General features: G+C 45.2%; 1 protein-coding gene across 4 annotated transcripts in view; it reads left to right on the plus strand.

Annotated features, from left to right (window-relative positions):
- Positions 1 to 24,623, plus strand: part of ERI3 (ERI1 exoribonuclease family member 3) — a 229,062-nt gene that overhangs the window by 17,325 nt on the left and 187,114 nt on the right. For 3 of the 4 annotated variants that reach the window (XM_050961258.1, XM_050961260.1, XM_050961259.1), the window contains exons 3-4: positions 15,196 to 15,312; positions 21,954 to 22,013. In XM_050961258.1, coding sequence (XP_050817215.1) covers positions 15,196 to 15,312; positions 21,954 to 22,013 — 177 coding nt within the window. Of the gene's footprint in view, positions 1 to 14,423; positions 14,627 to 15,195; positions 15,313 to 21,953; positions 22,014 to 24,623 lie in introns of those variants that run through there. The other variant, XM_050961261.1, reaches the window with a different exon arrangement.

Genomic DNA, 24,623 nt, shown 5'->3' on the forward strand with positions numbered 1-24,623 from the left:
GGCTGATTACCATCTGGTTCTGGCAACTTTTTTCTATTTTACTTTGTTCCAAAACCACCTCTCTTGACACCTTAATCTGAGGCAGTTCTTCAGAGTTTACACCTGAAATTAATTGCTTGGGTGTGAGACTCTCCCTCACATCCTCTGCATTGAAGACTGATGCAAAGAATTTATTTAGCTTCTCCGAAATGTCCCTATCTTTCTTGAGTGCTCCTTTAGCACCTCAGTCGTCCAGTGGCCCCACTGACTGGCAGGCTTCCTGCTTCTGATGTTCTTAAAACATTTTTTTTGCTGTTAGTTTTTGAGTCTTTTGCTACCTGTTCTTCAGGTTCTTTTTTTGGTCTGTCTAATTATACTTTTACACTCAACTTGCCAGAGTTTATCAGTGTGGGTCTTGGATTTCTGTTTTTATTGAGTATTTTTATGCATCCAGGGCCCAGCGTGGTAATGAACAGCCGGAATTGTAGTGTCTCTCAATAGTCACCAGATTTGGTTCCTGTACACTTCATCTACACTAGGAATTTGACCAGTCGCTGGCATTGGCTGTTAGCAGTGGGTGCTGATGGTATGCTAATAGCTTTGTCTCATTCGTATGGAAAGTTAAACAGTTTTCAACTCTGGCTCAGGGCGTCTCAGTACTGAGAACTATTGTAAGAAACCAGTTCTTTAGTGGATAAAGACCTGCCTTAACCTGGATCTTTACTTAGAATTACTGTAGACTTTTAAAAAGGGGTTTGCAGGTCTGGATTGAGCATTCATAGCATCTCCCCATGCAATGTCTTGCTCTGAGCAGGGCTGTCGGTTCCTCATGTCTGTGAAAACAATTCACCGGAAAATTACCTCCTGTGGTATTGTGTCTTCCTGAGGCAGTGCTGTGGCTTTGCATCTAGTTCTGCTGGGCAAGCCATCGCCTCTGTCCAAGTGAGATGTCAGGATATTTCTTGCACGCCCAGCTTTGGGTGCACGGACCTGTCAAAACTGCAAATTGGTTCTACCTTGTCCTTTTTGATATGGGTTTGGTCTGTGCACGTTTTGATGCAAAACCATGAGGCATGTGGAGCTGGTTTACAGCTGGTAGTAAAATGGAGCATGAGTGGAATATGATTACTACTGTTTTAAGGAGCTTTGTCCCCAAGTCCTTGCCATGAAAGTAATGGTTTGAACCAGTGCAGATCTGCTGTATATTTTGTTGGTGAGATGGAACCTTTAAGGTGGGGATGTTCTTTGATTTTGTTCTTTATTTAATTATCTGTATTCAGTACCTGCCTGCATCATGCCATGCGTGGCCAGGGCTGACAGTACCTCTCTTCTGCAAAAACAAATTAGCCTGAAAACTAAAGAAATGATGCTTACTATGGTTCTTACTGCACTGGAATCAGCACAGATGATAAGGCTTAGCGAAAGTGTCCTCAGAAAAGCAACCAGGTAAAAATGGGACCTTCCCATTCACTGTATCTGAGTCACCTGTTTACTGACATACGTGTGTTTTGCTACTGTTAGTTCTCTGGGCTCTTCAGTGCTATCGGTAAGCATGCTGACTTTATGCTGCCTTAGGTATCTCCAGGGACAATGCTGGCTAAGTTCCAGTTACGGAATCTTTTACTGGTAGCGATGTAAGATGCAGAGGTTTGGTCTGAGCACAGGATTTGGAGCCAGGAACAGCCAAGTCTTAATCTTACCTCTGCTACTGATTCCTTGTATGACCTGGAGCAACTCATTTGACTTCTCTGCCTCAGTTTCATCACGGTAAGATAAGATCATGGGGTGCTGTCAGGAGAGCGCTTTGAAGATGAAGATGCTGTATACATGTTAAGTCAGGGGTGGGCAAACTTTTTGTCCCAAGGGCCACATCTGGGTATGGAAATTGTATGGCGGGCCATGAATGCTCACGAAATTGGGGGTTGGGATGCGGGAGAGGGTGAGGGCTCTGGCTGAGGGTGCGGTCTCCGGGGTGGGGCCCGAAATGAGGAGTTCAGTGTGCGGGAGCGGGCTCTGGGCTGGAGTAGGGGGTTGGAGTATGGGGAGGGGGCAACTTCATCTTTAAAAAGTATAAACCACCCTTATTATAGCAACAAGCCTAGAATACTAGGTACTCAGGTGGTCACCTGTAGGTACTGGTTGAGAACTAAGCAGGCCTGGACCAATCTGTTACTGGCAGGCCAATAAGATCATCTGCTTTAAAGCAGTCACAGTGCCCCATTGCTTAACAGCTCACTGAGACCAATGACTAATGGCAAGCCTATGCTACAAAATTAAGTTCACCTAAGTTACATCGATGTACAGCCACTGCAGTAATTGCATCGCTTTTGCATGTCCACGCTGAAAGGCAACTGCAGTTGTTGTAAGTAACTCAGTGTCTGCACCGACGCTGCGTCGACCTAACTGCCTCGACCCAAGTGCTACACCTCTCGCAGAGATGGAGTTAAGTCGGTGTGGTGAGCGAGTTACATCGGTGGGAACAACATTTTAGCGTTGACACTTACAGAATTAGATCAGTGTAAGCTGCCTTGTGTTGACCTAACTCTGCAATGTAGGCCAGTCCTAAATTATCCCAGGGTGCACTCGTGCCCTTGCACTATTTAAGCACTGTGCCATTAGCTATACAATCATTAACCAGGGAGCCGGTAACCAATCGCATAGTTAAATAGGGCGGTTGTTGCAGAAAAAGGTACTTGAGCAGCACTCACCATGGCGGGGGGGGGGGGGGGGGCAGGGAGATCCATATCGCCTCCAAGTAAAACCCCCTCTGACCGCACACCTTTAGTTGTCACTACCACCCTGTATTGGAACCCATGTGGGGTATCAAGTACAATCCATGCTCGATGGGGACCCCATCTTGAAATAAATCTTTCTTAAACTCCTCCTTCTGGCCTTCAAACCACCCACCAATCTCTTCAAGCTCATCCTCAGAGGCAACCTGTCACCTGTGGGTGAACATTTTTCACAAGCAGTCACTCTATATCTGACCTCTCAGTCCTCATCCTCAAAGGAAACCTGCACAACGCTTTCAAAAGAATCACCTGGGAGCTTAAATTCATAGCGTTGCTAGACACTAAAAATCATAGTCTCAATAAAGACACCAGATTTATGGTTTATTGCAACAAATGTAACCCGCTAACCCCCCCTTCTGTCCTGTGATTATAGGGGTGTTAATGGGCCACTTCTCCTTGAATGGTCCCTTAGAATATGTATATGAGGGGTAGCCGTTTTAGTCTGGATCTGTAAAAGCAGCAAAGAATCCTGTGGCACCTTATAGACTAACAGACGTTTTGGAGCATGAGCTTTCGTGGGTGAATCTGAGGAAGTGGGTATTCACCCACGAAAGCTCATGCTCCAAAATGTCTGTTAGTCTATAAGGTGCCTTAGAATATGTGCTAACTACTTATGTTAAACTGTTTGTTGGGTCTTGTATTTAGCTCTGACCCTCTCAGTACCTTTCCCTGGCCTGAAGAAGAGCTCTCTTGTAGCTCGAAAGCTTGTCTCTCTCCCGAACAGAAGCTGGTCCAGTAAAAGATATTACCTACCCCGCCTTGTGCAGCTGAACACGTTTGCAGCCTGAGGTTAAGGGAACAAGCCCAGTAGTTTAGTGCACTTACGATATTTTAGTAGCACCTTGAAACTCCAGTCGCTCATAGCCCCATTGTGGGTGTGCAGTACAAACGCTGCCTGTAAATATTCATAGTGGAAATATTTCAAAGCCATATTTGTAAAATTTGAGTCATCAGTGCTTGCTGAGGACATCTTGTGTCCTTTCCAAGTATGATGCTTTTAAGCCAAACAGTATTTTTAAGTTACCTGAGCTCAGAAGAGCATCTGAACTATCACTAAGACTTTGTCTACATTATCACTTTTGTTGGTAAGGGTTTTAAAAAAACTATCCCCCCGACCGACATGCTTTGCCAACAAAAGCGCTGGTGTGGACAGCCTGATGTCGGCAGGAGATGGTCTCCTGCCAGTATAGTTTCCGCTGCTCATTGGGGGTGATTTGATTATGCTGACGGGAATGCTCTCTCCTTTTGTTATAGAGCAGCTACATGGGAGACCTTACAGCAGTACAGCTGTGCCACTGTAAGATCTGTCATGTAGACATCGCCTAAAGCCTGCAGATTGAGCCCCGAAGGGAAGGACGCGTCTGACTCAAAAGTAACTGAGTGGCTGTTCTTCAGACTCTCCAGAAAATGAGATCTGGGACCAAGCCCAAGCAGGAAAAACAAAAGTTCAGAGAGTAAAAAGGCATCAAGAACTTTCCAAGAAAGCATCTAACTTCATGGTCACTTTTCTGCCCACCTCACTGAAATCCTTTTGGGCTGTAGGCAGCCAGGGGACAGAGGTTTGGATACAGAATTGGAGCCAGGAGCTCTTGAGTTCTAGCTCTGGCTCCAACACAGACCCCTATGTGACTGTACGCTAGTGAGTAAGCTTCCTATGCCTCAGTTTCGCCAGCTGCAAAATAGGATTGTTCTCTCACTTGTTCATTTGTGGGGTCCCTGAGAGGGGCTGGATAGGGCCCCCGTTTTCCTCTTTTCCTTGCTCTGGTCATAGGGTATATGATCTCTAATTTGGATGTATATGATCTCTAATTTGGATGAAGGGAGTGGGATTTTGGCCTTGGCTACACGCGCTTTACAGCACTGCAACTTTCGCTCTCAGGGATGTGAAAAAACACCCCCCTGAGCGCAGCAAGTTACAGTGCTGCAAAGCGCCAGTGTAAACAGTGTCCCAGTGCTGGCAGCGCGGCTCCCAGCACTGCAAGCTAATCCCCACGGGGAGGTTGAGTACCTGCAGCGTTGGGAGAGCTCTCTCCCAGCGCTGGCGCCGTGACCACACTCGCACTTCAAAGTGTTGCCGCTGGAGCGCTCCCGCGGCAGCGCTTTAAAGTTGCACGTGTAGCCAAGCCCTTAGTGCTGTTAAGGTCTCACTGCTACTCAGTGGCTAATCCCCAGGGAGTGAGGAATAGCCAGCCTTTTAGTGATGAGATTTTTGTGCATGTCCCCTGTCTCCTATTCCTTAGCCTGGCTTGCTAGCCATCACTATGTTATCTATTTAGACTTCGGTTTGGTGGCAGAGTTATTCTGATTCTGCTGTTAGGCCCTGTCTATAAAATCAAATAAAAAATTCACTGCGGCCTACTGTTAGCCGGGGTGTCTGTTACGCCCCGGTACACACACACATGACCTTCGCACCCATCCCATGTGTTTTACCAGCACTGGTAATGTCGATCATTTGCGCTGCTTGGTGTCAGCCTAAGAACTGGGGAGGGAAACATTTCTGGACCTTAATACAAGAAAGTCTGAGTTTGTTTCAGGCTGAAGAGGGGAGAGTCTGTTGAGAATGACTGATATCTTTTTTTATTTTTTGGTAAGGGAACAAGAAGGTAAAAATGTGGGGCCTCTCAGCATTCAGGGTAAATGTCACTTGCACCCCCTGCGTTTGCATGAGGGACTGCTTGTTAAAGAAATGGCCAACTTCATAGAGAAGGAGTCCTCTGCAGAACAGTGCCAACTCTGGTGTATTAGGGTTTTGTTTAGTACGTTGATTTTGACAGTGGCTGATGCGAGGAAAAGGCATGTCTCGAAGAGCCTGAGGCCTAGTCTACACTGTGGGAGGATCGATCTAAGTTACGCAACTTCAGCTACGTGAATAGCGTAGCTGAAGTCGATGTACTTAGATCTATTCACCGTAGTGTCTTCACTGCAGTAAGTTGACGGCTGATGCTCCCCCGTTGACTCTGCCTGCGCCTCTCGCCCTGGCGGAGTACCGGATTCGACAGGAGAGCACTTGGCGGTCAGTTTATCCCATCTAGACTAGATGCAATAAATCCATCACTGCCCGTCGGTCCAGCGGGTAATGTAGCGAAGCCCTAAGAATCTGCTTGATATCGGGGAAGGGAGAATAGCTCCTGCAGCCAGAATTTGCCTTCTTATTTCATAGTTTGAAAAAGGCTTCAGTGTGGGTTGTCGTCCTTTGCGATAAAAAGGTAACGTCTGGAAGCGCAAGGATCAGCTTAGCCCGGCTTACCCTGCCCCCCAGGGTGATACATGCTGTGGCTTCCAGTCTGGTCGGAGCTGCAAATCTTCATTGCGACATCAAGCTTCAACTATTGTAGCTCTACAGCCTCGTACCATGGGCAGTCAAAGACGTAGGAGTGGCTGTTGAGGAAACAAATGGATGATGTTGCTATTTCTGTGTTGCTGATTCTGAATGTGGAAGGGAGGAGAGTCCGTTCAGCTAATGGTTTGGGGCAAGGAGCAGTAGGAAGGCTCAAAGCATGTATACGAGGGAGCTGGGGGGAGCGTGTGGGGCAGACAAGTGTGGTGGGCAGAGATCAGCTCAGGAGTAAATGGAGGGTTTAGGGCAGCAAAGAAGGATGAGGAGGATGAGCAGGCTGTCTGAATGTGGGATCCGTCAGTGGTTCTGTCATGTTTCCTGATGGAAGCATCCCAGTCTGCAGATAGCTAACTTGGAGCCTTACGTCTGGATTTCAAACCCACCTAGGGGATTTGGGTGCCCAGTTCTCTTTAACTTTACTAGGATTTTAGCATCTGGGAGTGAGGGCATGTGAAAAGTTTTGGGACCACTGCCTTAGGTGGCTTTGAAAATCTGTGAGGAAAGGCTCTAGAGATGGCTCCATATGTAGACTTGGGCCCCAGGCAGGGTTAGATGACGGTGGCTGCTGAAGCTGTGTGAACACTAGTGCTCCTGTTAGCAAAGGTGGGAAACTTTTGACATAACTCTCTAGTGCAGAAACAGCCACTGTGTGCCCTGGTATGAGGCCTGGGACTCAATCAACTTGATTGGAAAAAATGGTTAAAAAGTAGGATTTAGGCTTTTCGTCATCGAGGTTGTGGGTCCAATTCAGTGCTTGGTCCCAGTCTCCTCTATCTGGGGCTGGAAGTACTTTGGGGATCATAGACATTAGAAGTGGGTCCCTCGGGTGCTGGGGCAGAGGTGTATCCGACAGGACGCTTTCTGGTGCATCCACAGCAGTGAGGGCCACGTTTTCTGCTTGTGGGAGACTGTTTTAATGCATGTCACTGTCAAGAAATTTTTCCAGGGATTTAGTTGAAAACTTTCCCATTCAGGGCTCATGGGTTAAACTATTTTTACCCCATGTTGGATTGAATAATTCCCTTTTCCATGGTGTTCATACACCCTTCAGATGTCCGTACAGATGACACTCGGTCGACACATGCCCCCAGCTCTTAGTCATTGTTTAGCTAAATCATATATATCAAACTCATTCGGTCTCCTTCGTTTCAGTCAGTCCCGCTGGCCCCTGACCGTTTTTATTTGTCTCACAACCAAAAGGAGCCCAATGTTCTCAGCTGCTGGGGGAAGGAGAGGGTTGAGTATCCCTCACCCACCAGCCGCTGTACTGCAGTGGTATGTTCTAGTGGAGAGTCTTGTCCAAGCCTGCTCATCCAGGGACGTGGTTGTGGCACTAAGCTGGAAAGGAAAGATATAAAATTAACATAGCACACTTTAAGTGGACATAAAGCTGGCCTGCTGATAGGTCTCAAAATGTAATTGTAGATGGGGAATCATCATGCAGTTGGGTGTGTTTCTAGTGGGATTCTGCAGGGATCTGTTCATGACCCTCTAATATTTGATAAATGATCTGTAAGAAAATGATTCTGGATAAAGTTTGCGGATTAAACAAAAAGTGAGGGAGTAGTAAATAATGAAGCAGACAAGTCACTAATACAGATCAATCTGGATCACTTGGTAAGCTGGACACAACAAACAATATGCATTTTAGCATGACTAAATGCTCTTCATCTAGGAACGAAGAATGGAGGTCACATTACCGGATGGGGGACACTATCCTGGGAAGCGGTCATGGTGAATGATCAGCTGATCACGGGCTCCCACTGTGATGCTGTGGTCCAAAGGGCTAATGCAGTTATTTGTTGCACAAATGGGAATCCTGAGTAGGAGTGGAGAGTTTATTTTATCTCTGTATTGGCACCGGTGCAATCCTGTGTCCAGTTCTGGTGTCCGCACTTCAAGGAGGAGGTTGATAAATTGGAGAGGGTTCAGAGAAGAGCCAGGAGAATTGTTAAAGGATTAGAAAACTCACCTGATAGTGACTGACTCAAGGAGTTCAATCAGTTTAGCTTAACAAAGAGAAGGTTATTGGTGACTTGATCACAGTTTGCAGTGACCTATATTGGGAACAAATATTTGATAATGGGCTCTCCGGGCTAGCAGAGAAGGGTCTAACACGATCCAATGGCTGGAAGTTGAAGCCAGACAAAGTAAGACTGTAAATAAGGCGTACGGTTTTAAAGCTGAAAGTCACTAACCAGTGGAACAATTTCCCAAGGGTCCTGGTGGATTCTCAATCACTGGCAGTTTTTAATTCAAGATTAGATGTTTTTCTAACAGATCTGCTCTGGGAATTATTTGGGGATGTTCTGTGGCCAGTGTTACACAGGAGGTCAAACTCGATCATAATGGTCCCTTTTGGCCTTGGAATCTGTGAATCTCAGTGTTGCAAATTTCAAGTTTGCGATATTTGGTGTCTGTCTTAAAGCACAAGCTCCTGGAGTTATTTGATTAAATTAGGGTGACCAGGCGTCCCGATTTTATAGGGACAGCCCTGATTTTTGGGTCTTTTTCTTAAATAGGCTCCTATTACCCTCCACCCCTGTCCCGATTTTTCACACTTGCTGTCTGGTCACCCTAGGTTAAGTGGATGCTGAGAGTCTCTCTCAAATAAATAAATTAAATAATACAAAAAGGTTTCTTGCTGTCGTGGTTGTGGAGAAAAGCCTGAAAATGTGACCCAAGTGTGATCTAAAGGCTCAGAACCCGGAAAACTACAGAAAAAGAACCTCAGTTGATCATTTAAAGAAAATGTCCTGATTGTCGAGAGAGTCTCATGATTTTGGGGGCCTGGCTCTTGGTGTTTGAACATTTGGGGCAGGCAGGACACTGATCCTAGCGGCAGGGATGGAGGGAAGAAAACCCTAGTGTTCCAAGAGCCAGCTGGCATCATGTCAACCTTTTCTGCAGGATTCGTTATCTTGTGGTGCTTTCCCTTGTTCCCTTTTGTTGTTCCTTTGAATGATGCTAAGTGTGAAAGTCTGGGATTCCCCCCAGCTTGCACTTTCTCTGCTCCTTTCCCAGAATATATTTGTTTAAATGAATTTAACTGGCAAATGTGTGCGTGTGCGTGTCTTCTTCCAGGTAGTTATGGCAGAACTAATTTGGTGCTTGCTGCTGCACTAAGGGCTCTTGAACAGAGTTGACTAATACGCAAAGTAACTTGCCTCAAACCATGTGCTGCAGTATTCCACACTGTGTGTGTGTGCGTGCGCGTGGGCGTGTTAGATGACCATTCTTCAGAAAGTTAGCACGGCCTTTGATCTCCCCCCCACTCCTTTTTCCCCCGTTACTGACCTCATTGTCTGTCTGGTGTGTGTGTTGGTCAGTTTAATCGAAATTAGCTATTGGGGGTAAGACCTGTGAGCTCATCTCGCCAGTCGCCCCTGGAGGCCAGTGCAGGACTGCTCAACTTGAAAACAGCTTTAGTTAAAATAATTAAGGAAGGGAAAAAAGACAAATCTGTTAGGTTTGCACTGTCCAGGCTCTGACCCTTTTTCTAGTTTAATTGCCCTGGAAAAAAAGGAGAAACTAGCTTTCTAAAAGCTCAGATTCTTCTCTCTCTTTCCACCCGCCCCCTCCCCCCCCGTCTGGAAACTTGGAGGCATCAACTCTCATCTGTCAAAGTGTAAATCAGCAATTAAAACACAAACAGTGAAATGCCAAAGATGACCTGAAGCACAAAGCAACTGACAAACAAGTCCGGACAAATCGGCGGATAATTTATAAGCATTGCCCTAAAATCTAATTATTTGGCAATTCGAATTTGCAGCCGGCCAGGGCTGTGCAATAAATTTAACCCGCCATAAATTATTTAGGAGCAGCCCATGGTGTAAATCAAAACTGCGAGTGTTTGTTTAAGAAATAAGCTCTTTTTTTGCATAAAATGACTTTTTTCTTCGAAAGAAAAACAGTTGAACCGACTGCACGGCCATTGAGCGTGTGTCCCCTCGACGGAGCACCCTCCTGCCTCTGCCCCCTTGGGAAGGTGTCAGAGGAGGTCTGTGTCTTAGCAGAAAGTTCTGTCCTTTTTCTGACCAGAAAAATCCTTTCCCCTCCTAGGCAGCACCCACTTGTTTTTATTGCATTTTGAACAGTCAGCTCTAATTTTTCCTGATATCTTTTATCCTTTGTATTTATTAAACTTCTTCAAGGGGTGGGTGGGGATGGAATAAATCATACTCCAGAGTAGTTTTTGAACTCAATGGGCAATAGTCTGTAACCTAAATAAATAAATAAGAGGCTTTGAGCATGCCCCGCCCACTCCTCAAATAGACACTTGGGTTAAAGGGTTTGAGGAGCCTGGAAGATCTTGCTGCGTATTTTATTCTTGTAATCTACTAATGTTAGGGTTCCAAGAATCCAAGATTATGGGCAAAGGATTTCTCTGTGAATAGCAGTGTAACTCTTGCTGTTTTGTTTCTAGAACCAAGAGATGTCCCCATTATGGGAACATGTTTAGTGAGTGTAATTGTTTAATTTCTTTATTATCAGCAGAATTAAAATTACTAATTTCCCCTTCCCCCTCTTCCTGCCTCCCCATTTTGGTGTTTTAGGCAAGAGGTTTCACGTAGTGAGAGTGAAGCAGTAAAAGGCTTGAATTTACAGAGGTGATTTCACAGGCCCTCATGAATTTTCCTACTCCCTCAGAAGAGGAAATCCTTGTTAGCTTTGCAATCAGCTAGTTGTGATGCAGCCTTCCAGCTGTTTCATAGAGAACTGTCATGGGACAGGCAGGTTATTCTGAGTGCTTGCATGGGGTGTCTCTCTTTTGGGGTGGCTGGGAAGGAGGGCAAAAATTATCAGTGCACTGTCATGCAGTTTAGTTTAAAGAACTGCAGACTCATGTATATGAGCAAACAGATTTGGTAACAGGATATTTTTAATTTTAACTTTTCCCACATTTGTATATTAGCACAGTGTGTGTGTGGGGGGGAATTGTGGTGTCTTTTCAGACCTGTTAAAATTGATTTTTAGAATCTCTTTATTTCCACAATATAATTGCAAATGCCTGTGCCAGTGATTTGGAGCTGTGTGCCAAAGACTTTCACCATTCAAAATGTATTCAACTTTTCATGATAATGGAAAGGCAAATAAAGAGTGTGTTATTTATCACCAGCAATTTGAATTCCAGAGTTTCCTTTCAAGTTGGGCTACCCTGCTAAATAAAATGTATAACTACACTGGGAATGGGCATACACAATGGATTGCTCGTATTCCTGGTAGAATATGGCTATTTGCAGTTTCCAAATACCTCCAAAACGATTCTAACGCATTCAGAACTCCTTATCGTGTTTGCGTTTACTAGTTCAGCTTTGGTGGTGAGAAATCTATAAGAAAACAGTTAAAAAAGAGATAGAGATGAGAGAGATTGATACTGGTAGAACTAGATCTGGGAGGCACTGAAGTTGGCATTAATGCTCCCTAAGGTCAGAATTAGATGCGGATGTGTGTGGGATCCCTGTGCAGTTTTTAAGTTCAGCCAAAATGGACCAATTTCCATTGTACCTGTAATTGTAATGTTTCTCCCCCAAAACCGGTTTGACAGTGTAGATGTAACCTGGCCCTGTAGTTAGCCAGGCCAGTTGTGAGAGTGTGTGGGTGCTCGGCTGCTTTTCTGAATCGCAGTCTGTCAGGGTGGAGGGAGGGTTGGCTCCCCATTTCATAAGAATTACTAATGAAATTCTAGATCGGTAATAACATTTTAGATATCTAAAACAAGCCATATGCTTGGTGTTTTTTTTTTTTTGTTTGTTTTTTAAGTGGAAACAGATCAACTTTAAGCCATACATTCTTGGTAATAGAGGACTTTTTTCCTATTTATATTTGATAGATATTTTTGTTTCCGCAGGAATGTCAACTCCTAATTTCATGATGCATCATGGGCTTAAGAAAATTGAATTTAATAAAGGCAAAAGATGAATGGCACCTTTAAAGGCCCCAACACTTGTCTTTATTAGTAGGACAAACTGCAGGGTCTCCGAACACTGCTTCTCTCCAAATGAAAGTTTAAATGAAAAGTACAGCGATGTCACAGGTTAAATTTCATTGCAGGACTGGCTAACATTGTTAGTGAGGAGTGGAGCTGATTTCATGGGGCTAGTATCTGTTGCCTTAGATACCAGCGGAGCAAACATCGCCAGAGACTGGAAAAATCTCCACTCTAGAGAGCATTCAGATAAACAGCCTTTTGGGAAGGTCCTTGCCACTCCCTTGAAAAGTGACCAAATAAACCAAAATAAATCTGTTAGTCTTTCTCCCAAGACATCCAAGTTGCTTGTCATTTTTTTTTCTGTGGCCTCAGATAGTATTACATTTTCCAGGTTTTTCAGTTCAGCTTTTTATTTTCCCAGTCTGTTTTAATCCAACCCTCCTGAAAGAGATTTTTGCCTCTGTTCTGGAAGCAAATAACAGACACCTTTGTGCATCAGCTTCTTGGGCAGCACCATGCAAGGCTCTCTTTCAGCCCGTCTTCACCTCCGGGCACTTGATAGGCCCCTCAGGAGCAATTCGTTCCCCTAGGACTGCTCTCTGCAGGGCAACACACATGCGGTCTGTGGCTGTCTCTCCATCTGGGAGAGAGCAATTTCTTTTCCTTTCATCCTGTGATGGAGATACCCCTTTGGACGGCAGCGCCTTATGTAGAGTCCAACCCTAAAAGGTGTGGCGCTTCCTTGGCTTCCGTTGAAGTTAGTGGGGTGGAGAACGAAGAGGTCCTCGAGCTTGGGAATGGAAGGCTGGCAGGTAGGAGAACACTAGCTGTTAGCTAGCCCTCCCTGTAGCAAAGGCTACAAAATGCTTTCATTGTAACTCCCTTCTCATAGATGCCCAGACTTGCTAAAACATTCTCCTCCTGAACCGAAACTCGCAGTGCTGGGTGTCTGCTCCGCCATGATGATATGGAGGGAGAAGTCGAGCCACGTGTCTTCGGCCATTTCAGGATTACGTGAGGGGGAAGAACAAAAGCCCATTTCTGACCACCAGTTTTGCTTTCTGGGTGATCATTTAAATGGCTGAATTCATTGAGTTGAGATTTAGAGTGGAACTAGGTCTGAGTGGTGTGTGGGACCTTTCCAAAATTTGAATAGTGTTACCTGAAACATATTTACAGAGAAACTTTGAGCCTTTATGCAGTGCTGAGGCAGAGAAATCATGCACTCCAGAATCAGGAAACAAAATTCCTCCTGCCCCACTGCAGGTTTGTAGTGTGTCATGTGGCAGGGTTAATGTTGTGGGGGAGCCATACGCTTTGGAATTTCCTGCTGCTGGATTTCTCCATCTTAACCTTGCATTAAGGCTGAATGTCGCACTTATTTCTTCTTCTGTTCATTTGACGTGCCTTTCCCACGTTTCCTACTCCACCCCACAGCCTACTCTGTGTCTGCCCCCTTTACACCCCCTTCCCCCAAGTCCTTGGATCAGGAGCTATCAGGAGTCGTTCACACTGTGGCAGTGTATTCATGTACACTATATGAAATGGAAATGGTGTTACGTGTTGTTCCCTTTCTCCCAACCCTCCCCCCTTTCTCCCTTTGGCTTTCAGTGTGTGGTGATGTCATCATGTCGTATTTATGACCTCACAATAATTTCTGTGCCTGGGTCACTGGGGTTGCAGCCGGGGCCTGAAAGCTATGTTAACCACTCTGCAGCGACTGCATTTTCCACATGCTAATTTTACTCACAAGAGTTGCCTTTTATTTATTTATTTTGTATTATTTATTTGTCTCTTCCAGATGTTTTCAGGCAGTTTTTTGTTGTTAAACTAATTCCATTCATGTTTTAAAAATTTATGAAAGCGCTAATAAAAATGTCAAAGTGGTAAAAATGTTAGCTTTTGCTGTGCTTTGATTAAATTTTGCAAACTGTTTTTGAATATTAAAAAGCAATATTTTTTTTATTCTCTCTCTCTCTCCCGCTCTCCCCGTCTCCCCCTCAAGTGATTTGAGAGTCTTGTTGCATGGTTATCACTCAGTGGGCTCATTTGCACTCCGGAACCCTGGTGCCATGCATCTCTATTAAATAACAGAGACAAATTATTCTTTAAAGACACCAAATTGTCACTTCTCTTACATTAAACTTGGGGGGAGAAGAGGAGGGGGACAAACACAAAGGATTTTATTGCCTTTATTCAGGGGTTGGATCTTTTAATTTCATATATATTTTTTAATAATTGAGAAATCCATCATAACTGGCTTTGTTTAAACTTTTTATGAACAGGTCCATGTAAATTTTTGATTGCTGATTAGTCCTATAATTGAACGCTCCTGATGAAGAACATTCCTATTTCCCTATCAGCATAAATTCGCTGTAAGGAATAAGCCCGGGTTTGCTACAGGGCTCTGTACCATAAAGGTTGCAGTGGTGAGGGAGCTCCTGGTTCATCCCAGCATTCTGTGTATGGAGTGGCCTAGCAGTTCAGGCTGTGGGAGAGTACATCGCAACTTCAGCTCCAGCCTCTCCCAGCAGGAGGCACTTTATGCAATTGTCTAATATCCCATATCCTTCAGAAGAGCCCCTGGTAAAGTTTACGAAGTTGGATTCTCTCAGAGTACTGCTTCTGAGTTGTACTGGTTAAGTGACAATGGGTCTGCTGTATGTGTCTGTGTATTGGCTTTGTGGGTAGTGTTTTGAGAGAGGTGGCAGGCTGACTTCCTGCGTGAGGGTGATCAGATCCTGGTGGGAAAATTTGGGATTGTTGCGACTTAGACAGGTACTTGGCAGTAAGTCTTTGCTGCCTAGTTTTGGCAGCCACTGTAATAAACTGCAACTTTTAACCCTTCCTAATAGCAGTGTTGTGACCCCAGTCCTTCCTGGGCGACTCTCCTGCTTACTGTGCACACTGGGCCTAGCTTTTACCTTTTCAGAGCTGTGTGCCTCTTCTTAAAATGGGGAAGTGCCATCTTTCCATAATGTATTGTTTGCATTACCATGGTGCTTAGGAGGCCCAGTCTGGACCAGGACCCCAGTATGCTAGGTGCTGTCCAAATACAGAACAAAAAGATGGTCCCTGCCCCGAAGAGCTTGGGTTGGGTCATCCCAGCTGTCATCTTTTTATAATAACTGTTTTTCTTTTGTACCTTCTTTCAGGAAATCATTGAGTTCCCCATTCTGAAGCTCAATGGCAGGACGATGGAGATTGAATCCACCTTTCACATGTATGTGCAGCCGGTGGTGCACCCTCAGCTTACACCCTTCTGTACAGAGGTAAAGCGCGAAGGACGCACAGTGCTCCAAGAGTTTCTTTCTACCTGGGAAACAGGTTTACCTTTTGCATGGGGTCAGGGTTAGCGCATCGTAGAGCAGATTGAACTTAAACCGTCACTCCAACTCTGTGCTGTTGAGTCTAATAATAATAATTTTATTATAGTGTCTTGGAGCCCCTGTCCTGGACCAGGACTCTTTTGTGCAAGGCTCTGTACAAACGTTGTTAAACTCTTTTGTAGCAAATCTTTTGTTTTAACTAATAGACAATCACAGTAGACAACCTTTTTAATTCTGTGGTTCCTTAATGCCATCAGAGGTACCGGGGCCCTCTCCAGAGAGCAGTGAGAGGGGCGTGTCAGACTGTTGACACTGTTCCAGTCCAGTGGTTTGGTGTGGAAGGTTAAATAGAGCATGTTCCGAATGGAAGGAAATAAATAGCGTTGTGCTGCTGTGTGATTCGAGGGATCTGATGTCTTATCCCATGAGCTTCACTGCTATGGGTTGATGTCACCAGAACCCACTAACCTTGTGATAAGACAATTTTTAAAAACTTAAAAAAAGAGTCCTGTGGCACCTTAAAGACTAACAGATGTATTGGAGCATAAGCTTTTGTGGGTGAATACCTGCTTCACCTACGAAAGCTCATGCTCCAATACATCTGTTAGTCTTTAAGGTGCCACGGGATTCTTTGTTGCTTTTTACAGATCCAGACTAACACGGCTACCCCTCTGATTAAAAAAAAAAAAAAAAAAAGATTATCTTTCCAGGATATGACTGTGTGTTCTTGTTATCTGATTACTGTCACCACTAAGGGCTGTTGTTCCCCTACTCCATATCCATCTCTTCCCAAATGTTCATAATGATAGGATGCAAATTACACAGGGTTCTGAGTCATGAGATCCTTGGTCTATAAAAGGAAGAGATTTGTTGTGTTCTCTCTTGCTCTCTCTCTCTCTCTGGGATTGTTTAGTCTGCAGAAGAGAAGAATAAGGGGGGATTTGATAGCTGCTTTCAAGTACCTGAAGGGGGGTTCCAAAGAGGATGAATCTAGACTGTTCTCAATGGTACCAGATGACAGAACAAGGAGGAATGATTTCAAGTTGCAGTGGGGGAGGTCTTGGTTGGATATTAGGAAAAACTTTTTCACTAGGAGGGTGGTGAAGCACTGGAATGGGTTACCTAGGGAGGTGGTGGAATCTCCTTCCTGAGAGGTTTTTAAGGTCAGGCTTGAGAAGGCCCTGGCTGGGATGATTTAGTAGGTGTTGGTCCTGCTTTGAGCAGGTAGTTGGACTAGATGACCTCCTGAGGTCCCTTCCAACCCTGATAGTCTATGACTCTAACTGGCTATGTATTGTTTGGAAAGAGAGGAGTAAGGTCGGGGGGTATGATAGTGGTCTTCAGATATTTGAAAGTTGCCCCCAAAAAGATGGAGAAAAGTTGTTCTCTCTTGGCACAGAGGACAGGACAAGAGGCAGCGGGTTCAAACTACAGCAGAGCAGATTTAGATTAAATCTCAGGAAAAACTCCCTCACTGTAAGGCCAGTAGGACAATGGAACAGAGGCCTCAGCAGGTTGTGGAAGCTCCTTCACTAGAGGTTGTTCAGAAGAAGGCTGGATCCATCTGTCTGGAATGGTTTAGACACAACAAATCCTGCCTCTTGGCAGGGGATTAGACTCGATGACCTTTATGGTCCCTTCTAACCCTATGGTTCTAAATTACGTTTCTTTCACATGGTCTCCTGCCTAAAATATTGGACTGGGTTCTATTCCAACTCTCCTGTTAACACAGTGTGTGATTTGGGCAAGTCATTTTCCTTCGGTGTGCCTCAGTTTTCCCTTTAGAGGGATAAAGCTTACCCGCACTAGTAAAACACATTGAGATATATGAATGGTATACGCTCTGTTGTTACACTCCTCATATCCCCTACCCTCCTTTCTGCAGGCAGCAGTTTCGCACTAGGTAACCGTAGTTCTCATCACCCAGCAAGATCCAGAGCTTGCTCCTTCCCCACTGAAGGCAGTGGTGATTCAGTGGCAGCAGGATCGGGTACCCATAGTACCTGTCCTGTGCCTCTTAACATAGTGTCTGAATGATTAAAATAACTTGAAGAAGACTCTGTGTAAGCGCGAAAGCTTGTGTGTCTCACCAACAGAAGTTGGTTCAATACAAGACATCACCTCCCACACCTTGTTTCGCCATTCTGCCAGGCAGAAAACCCTCTTCAGAGACAGCTAATCCCTCCTCTTTCTCCCCATTGTAAAAACAAATGCTCGTTTATTCACTCTCACATAACTGAAAACCAGCCAAAGGGATTTTGTTCAAACTTTCCAAAAAAACTAAGCATTGAAAACGGAATCCCACAAGCAGGAGTGCTTCCAGAATTAAAACATGTCAATATGGGGGTATAGCGGAAACACATTGCAACTGCAATAACATCATTGTGGGCCTCTACTCTGGCTCTGTGTGCACACATGTGAGAGAGAAACAGGCATGGGCTATATATTTAGAGGGACGTTGCCTCGTGAATTTGGGCCCAAACTATAGGTTTGTACAATTTGACCTAAATTTGCTAGAAATAATCTCATGAAGTTTTAAAAGTTGCAATAAAAACCATTTTGTGGGGATTCAAACATTCCTCTGCTTCCCCCCCTCTAAACTAATCATCGCAGCTGGGTGTTATTGCATGAGTGCCCACAAGGGAAACTGGCCTTGCTTCCTTGGCTAAGCTGAGGGTAATCGAATGCATTACGTGAACAGATTGTGCTTTCCTCTTTGGGGCAGGGTCTGTCTGGCGTTGCATTCGGAACACACCTCAGGTGCTTGGGTGGCACCACGCTCTAGCTTAGGCTTGATACAGGGATCCCTGAGGGAGGTTTTCTGGCCTGTGCGATGCAGAATCACAGTGGTCCCTGCTGGCCTTGGAACCTGCGACACACAAATACATTAGACTTTGAAAAGTTCTTTCAGTATTAATAATCTGAGGTTTTTTAGAGAGCTTGGATAAGGAAAAATGTATTGACAAAATGGCTTTTTGTTGTGGTATGGATATAAACCAGCTCCTGGAGATAAGTGTAACCTGAACCCTGAGTTAGGCACAATTCCTTGTGCCTTAAGAGATATCAGGTTCTCAGCCCTTTGCTCTGATCACCAAGGCAAATCCTAAAGGGGGACATAGCTGCCTTGTGGATTGATCGCCACCTGGCTCCATCTTTAGCGAGGTCTTGAATTTGATGTGGCTGGATATTCAGTTTAGGTCCATCGCTGGTGATCTTCTCTCCCTTCCCCCAAGTTTTTGGCAATCATGTGCTGACCAGCTGTGTAATCACATTTCTGGGTGAACAAGAAGTTTTGATACAGCAATTTTCCTTCAACCAAGAGGAGTTCCTGTTTGCAGCCCATCCTTCCCTCTGCTGTCATTTAAATGTTCTTTACAGGTGATTTGTAGATTCCAAGGCCAATGGGGATCATTGTGATCAGCTAGCCATGGTGTCCCTAGCTTGTTGGCCAGAAGCTGGGAATGGGCGACGGGATGGATCACTTAATGATTCTCTGTTCTGTTCATTCCCTCTGAGGCACCTGGCACTGGCCACTGTCGGAAGATAGGAGACTAGACTAGATGGATCATTCGTCTGACCCAGTCTGGCTGCTCTTATGTTCTTATCTGACCTGCTGTGTAACACAGGTTGGAGAACTGCCACACAGTAATTCCTAGAGCAGATCTTGACCCCTATGCACAGGGGGCTAGGCTCACCAGATGAGTGGTGTAGGAGGCCTGGCGCTGTCGTGGGATCTTGTGGATAGGGGGCAGGCAGAGCCATGAGAACACAGCTGCGGGTTGGACAAGAAGTCTGTAGTGCTCCCCCTCCTGCTGCTGGAGCTACTAGCTCTTATCAAGCGTTTGTCTGAACAGCTGTGATGCTTAAAGCGAGCTTTCAGCGCTGCTTTATGTTGTCCGAAAAATAACCCATTTTGCTAAATGCCAGTAAAGGGCTTTGTCTAGGTACCTCTACTTATAAAGGGTGAGATTTATTGGCCTCTTTGTCCACAAAGAAAGACCAGGCCTGATGATCAGATTGTACACCAGAGACAAGTGCTTATGTAATCAGAAAACTGTCTTGGTGTGGAAATACGATGGTTTCTGAGATAAACGGCAGAAGGAAAGCTGCGGCGTTGAAGTCTGCCATGTGCACGGCTCCCCTGTCTGCCTGCCCTCTGCTCGCTGCTTTCACAGGGGAGCAGAGGTGCCTGATGCTTACAGGGCTGCATAGGTAATTGTACACGCATACCTGCCTCTCTAGAGTGATCCAGAGGAAAAATTTACACCAATCTCCTTACTCCTTACAGTGTGCCTAACTGTGCATGGTGCAACCTTCCTCTCCTTCCTAATAGGATGTAATCCAGCCATGGCTCCACCCAGCCACCCGCATGCCTTGCGTCCCTCCTTCCCCTGTACCCTTTAATGAGTGCAGCTACTAAATAAGTGAGATGCCAGTGAGGTCCAGAAAGCCGTGGGAAGCCATTCACATGGACATAGGCTGTGTGAGATTTCCTAAGGCCTTTTACCAAAACAGCTCATCTTCAGCCAATTTCCAGAGCATCAGTTTGGGCTGCTCACCGCAGAGCTGGGGCCAGCTCCCACTAGAGAGTAATGGTGAGGGGTGAGTGGTGGGAGAAACTTTTCCTAAGCAAGGGACAAAACAAGCCAAGGAGGCAAAGTGTGAGTGAAACACCATGCTAAAGAACAGTGCAGTTAATCTCTTAAATTTATTTTCCTTTAATGCATGGGAAATCTGTAAGCAGCAGCTGTTACACAATTAAAATACAGATTAATATAAAAACAGTTTCTGGAATATAACAGTGTCTGTGTTTCTCCACTTCCTTAAAATGCCACCTAATAATGACTTGATAAACTTCAGAAACCCACCTAGAGGAACTTTACATTCTTAAAATGAAAATTTCTTCCCTAAAAGGTATATATTACCATTGGATGTAAATCGCCACGAGAAAATAATCTTCCCACTTAGAGCCAGCTTATTCAGTAAATCAGGTATTTGGTATTCATTAGATGTAATTACACTTTAATTGGAGTTTAATTGTGTTTTGTTTTTTTTTAAGTTTCAATGCTGTAAGCCAGGCAGCCAAAGAAACATAGGGGTAAGCTAGCTTACATAGGCTGCCATCCGTTTAACAAGGTGCCGAGGCCCTTGGCTTGTCATAAGGCTCGTGTTCTCTGGGCTGAAATCTTCTACAATAGAAGCGTTGCTCCTGGATAGGAGGGAGCCTGTCAAGAATTCTTCCCGTCTGCAGCTCGTGATTAGACTGTCATGGCTTTCTGTGAGTCTGGATGTTGCATGTATTAACAAAATCATAGTCTTCAGCCATATACAGTCTTCACTTTAATTAGGGCTCAGACATGATCAGAAAACTATGATACTAAATGAAAAAACATGGTTTGTATTTGATTTTCCACGCCCCCTGAGCAATTGAGTTATACCCACATATGTGGTAGTGTAGACCAAGTCTAAGAGCCAGTCTACGCTACCATGCTCCACTGGCACAGCTGCGCCACTGTAGTGCGGGTGATGAAGACGTGCTGTGCCGACAGGAGAGCGCTCTCTTGTCGTCATAATGACACCACCACAATGAGAGGCAGAAGCTACGTCCGCCGACATAGCGTGGGCTGGACCCCACTTTAAGTCACCATAGCTTACATTGCTGAGGGGGGGGTGGCTTTTTCACACTCCTGAGTGGCATAACTCACCTCGCCTTAAGTGGTAGCGTAGACCAGCCCTAAGTGCCCCAAACTATACTAGGCATTTTTCAGACACACACCTTGACCCTGGAGACACTCATGCATGTGCTGAACTTGAAATACGCAAGTCATCCAACGGAAGTTGGTGAAACAACTGATGTGCTTAAATGTTCGCAGGATTGGGCCCAGCATCAATGTTTCCTGAAAAACACAATGTAGCCGTATTTTAAAATGGTACGGATTTTCTTCAGATTTAATTAAAAAAACCTCAAAAAAATTTTTACTGTCTGTGGCTTAAAATGTAAAAACGGAGTTTTAAACTAATACAAATCATGGATACATGCTTCTCCAATCACGGTGAAGGGCAAACTAACACCCTGCACACCTCATTTTACGAGACAGGTTTATTTTATTTATCTGTTCCTAGGCATTTCTGTTGTGTTATCACCTCAGCATGGGAATGCTGGAAGACAGCTTGTGTGCATAGTAAAATCTGGCTGCGTAACTTAGGGCAGCAGCAAAACTGATACTGAGAAGATCGGATATTGAAATGGGGAGCGTCTAAGTATTCCATTGTAGCACTGATCGCAGGGCTGGAAAAAATTCAGTATTGTTCCCCTAAACAAATCTGTATGACTTTGAGTTCCAGTATTTCATAGCTTGTGTGTAAGAGCTCACTGCTCAGCGGTTTCTGGAATTGTGCCGTGTTCTTGCCTGATGGTGGGGCAGTTCCCAGGGCTGCTGTACTGCAGTTGACAGGACTTTGTATTGCCCAGATTGCTCACAAGAGCATGTTACAGTTTCAGAAAGGTGGGCAGGAGAGGAGATCTTCTAATAGTCGATGTAATGCTTCTCTGACTCTTGTTTTCTCTTTCTCTTTTGTTTCAGCTGACTGGGATTATTCAAGGCATGGTGGATGGGCAGCCAAATCTCCAGCAAGTGCTTGAGGTAAACAGGATAACCTTTAGTTCCTGAACTTTGACCTCTGCTCCCCCTTCTTCACCCCCCCGGGAATTGAACCACGTAATTTGACTATGATTATGGCTTCATTAGAATAACATTTGCTGTCACGCTGGTGACATGCTGTTGAGAGTATTGAACCATTGATCTGTCATTCCCAGCTGCTCATGTCAAGAGTAGTGACAAGATGTCCAGACTCCTGCCTGCAGACAGGAGAGGAGGTGATTCCTACTGGAGCCAATCTTAAAGAGCCAAGACATTGCTTTAGGGCATTGCATGGGAGCTGCTCTCCCCCTACCCCATTAAATTAATGCTTCTACCTATTTAAATACTCAATAATACACAAAGCATAGGCCTCTAAAACCTAATCTGTGGAATGTGCAAATGCAGATAAAGTCCTAATAATGCCATCTGCTTAATGTTGAATTCCTGCAGCATTTAGGATTAATTAGCTTGAAAGTATTTTGCCATCAATAGCTTTTGTTGTTAGTCAAATACTGAGGGAAACCTCCTCCAGGAGAGCCCAGTCCGGCTGCCGGTCGCCGTTCAATGCGTTGTCTCTGTCCGGATTTGCGCTGCTGTGTGGCCTAATTGTTCCTGATCAGAATGATTGCAACAATTGCTTCTGTAAGGAAATCAAATTAAAGGCTTTGACACCCTCTGTGGCCACGGCTCGCTCACGTCAGGGATTTTAGAAAGGTTACAAGTGCTGTTTTTCGCTCCTGGGGCCCTCTGGTGCTGAGACACCTGGGGAGGCGACATTGCAGCCCCTGGGACTCAAACTGGTGAGTGGGGAAGAAGAGCATCCAGAGCGTCTCACTGATGAACGATCCTGCTGCTGAGGAAGCTGCTGTGACCAGTCTCGAAAGGAGCCTCGTGTTCCATCCCCAGCCTGAAAGAGTGAGGGAAGTTTTGTGCTTGGCCAGCACCTGCCATCCAAACCGAATCCCGAAGCACAGCCTGGGGAGAAGTAGTGGGGCCTGAGTTAAAAGTGTGGGCCAAGGATGATGCCAAGCACTGCGTAAGATGAAAGGGGCGTGGAAGGAGATGCCTTTGGGCTTCCAGAGGGTCTCTTGCCCAGGAGAAGCACTTGAAGGCAAGGCATTTAGCTGAAGGACTTTGAGATGAAGCCATAGGTTTCCCAGGCCAAGCCAGGCAGAGGTCATGGAGGGGGGAAAAAATGAGGATTTGCGGGATGGGTCGGGGGAGTCCTAGCACTCTATCTGGAACATAGTGGGGCCCCAAGTACCAAGGGTAAGTGGGAAGGATAAACCCTTCGAATAAAATCAAGTTAGAAGCTGGCTTGCCCCGACCTGCAGCACTCCAGCTGAGGATATGCCAGTCACCTCGCAATCCTGAATGCCTGGTTGTCTCCCACTCGCCCCAGCACCAGGCGCAGTCTCCGCACTTCTCCTGTGGGTGGAAGTGTGGGGCGGTCTCCATTAAACATAGACGCTGTGATGTGTAAAATCACACAGCTCACTGCATACTCCCTATTGCTCCCACTTGCCAGGGCAGGATCACATGGGCCACCCAACTGTCATGTGACCCTACTCTAATGAATTGCCTTGGTGCCAAAACTTCTCTTTAATTAGAGTATTGATGTTAAATACATTTGGTCATAGGGCTGTCTTTTGGTCAATTGGATTGTTTGGCCATTGCTGAGTGTATGAACGGGTATGTTCGCGCAAACATCCCCATATGGAATAGACTTATTCTAAGAAAACCAGTGGAATTCCTTAGAAATTACTTGTACATCCTGCAAAATTCCTAGAGAATAAAAACCTTTTTATATGTTTTGTAGGCATCCTATAGAATTCTGTAGCAGGAATCTAATTCTCTATTAAATCCTATGGGATGATTATAAAACCAAAAAACCCCATAGAGAAAACCCACAGAAAAGATATTTTCTATTGCATTCTGTAGGAAGTTTCCATCACTGTTTGGTCTGCCTAATCTGTGTTGTGCTCTGATTAGGCCTCAACTGGAGTATTGTGTCCAGTTCTGGGCACCACATTTCAAGAAAGACGTGGAGAAACTGGAGAGGGTCCAGAGAAGAGCAGCAAGAATGATTAAAGGTCTTGAGAACATGACCTATGAGGGAAGAACTGAAAGAACTGGGTTTGTTTAGTTTGGAAAAGAGAAGACTAAGAGGGGACATGATAGCAGTTTTCAGGTATCTGAAAGGGTGTCATCAGGAGGAGGGAGAAAACTTGTTCACCTTAGCCTCTAAGGATAGAACCAGAAGCAATGGGTTTAAACTGCAGTGAGAGAGGTTTAGGTTGGACATTAGGAAAAATTTCCTAACTGTCAGTGTGGTTAAACACTGGAATAAACTGCCTAGGGAGGTTGTGGAATCTCCATCTCTGGAGATATTTAAGAGTAGGTTAGATAAATGTCTATCAGAGATGGTCTAGACAGTATTTGGTCCTGCCATGAGGGCAGGGGACTGAACTCTCAAGGTCCTTTCCAGTCCTAGAACCTATGAATCTATGAATCTGTAGATTCCGTCTGCCGGTCGAGTCCTGTCTCACACCCAGGCCTGAGCTTGCTGGGCCAGGGATTGTCTCCTTTGTTCTTTGTCTGTACGGTTCCCAG

The sequence above is a fragment of the Gopherus flavomarginatus genome, chromosome 7, assembly GCF_025201925.1.
Source record: "Gopherus flavomarginatus isolate rGopFla2 chromosome 7, rGopFla2.mat.asm, whole genome shotgun sequence".
Taxonomy (NCBI): domain Eukaryota; kingdom Metazoa; phylum Chordata; order Testudines; family Testudinidae; genus Gopherus; species Gopherus flavomarginatus.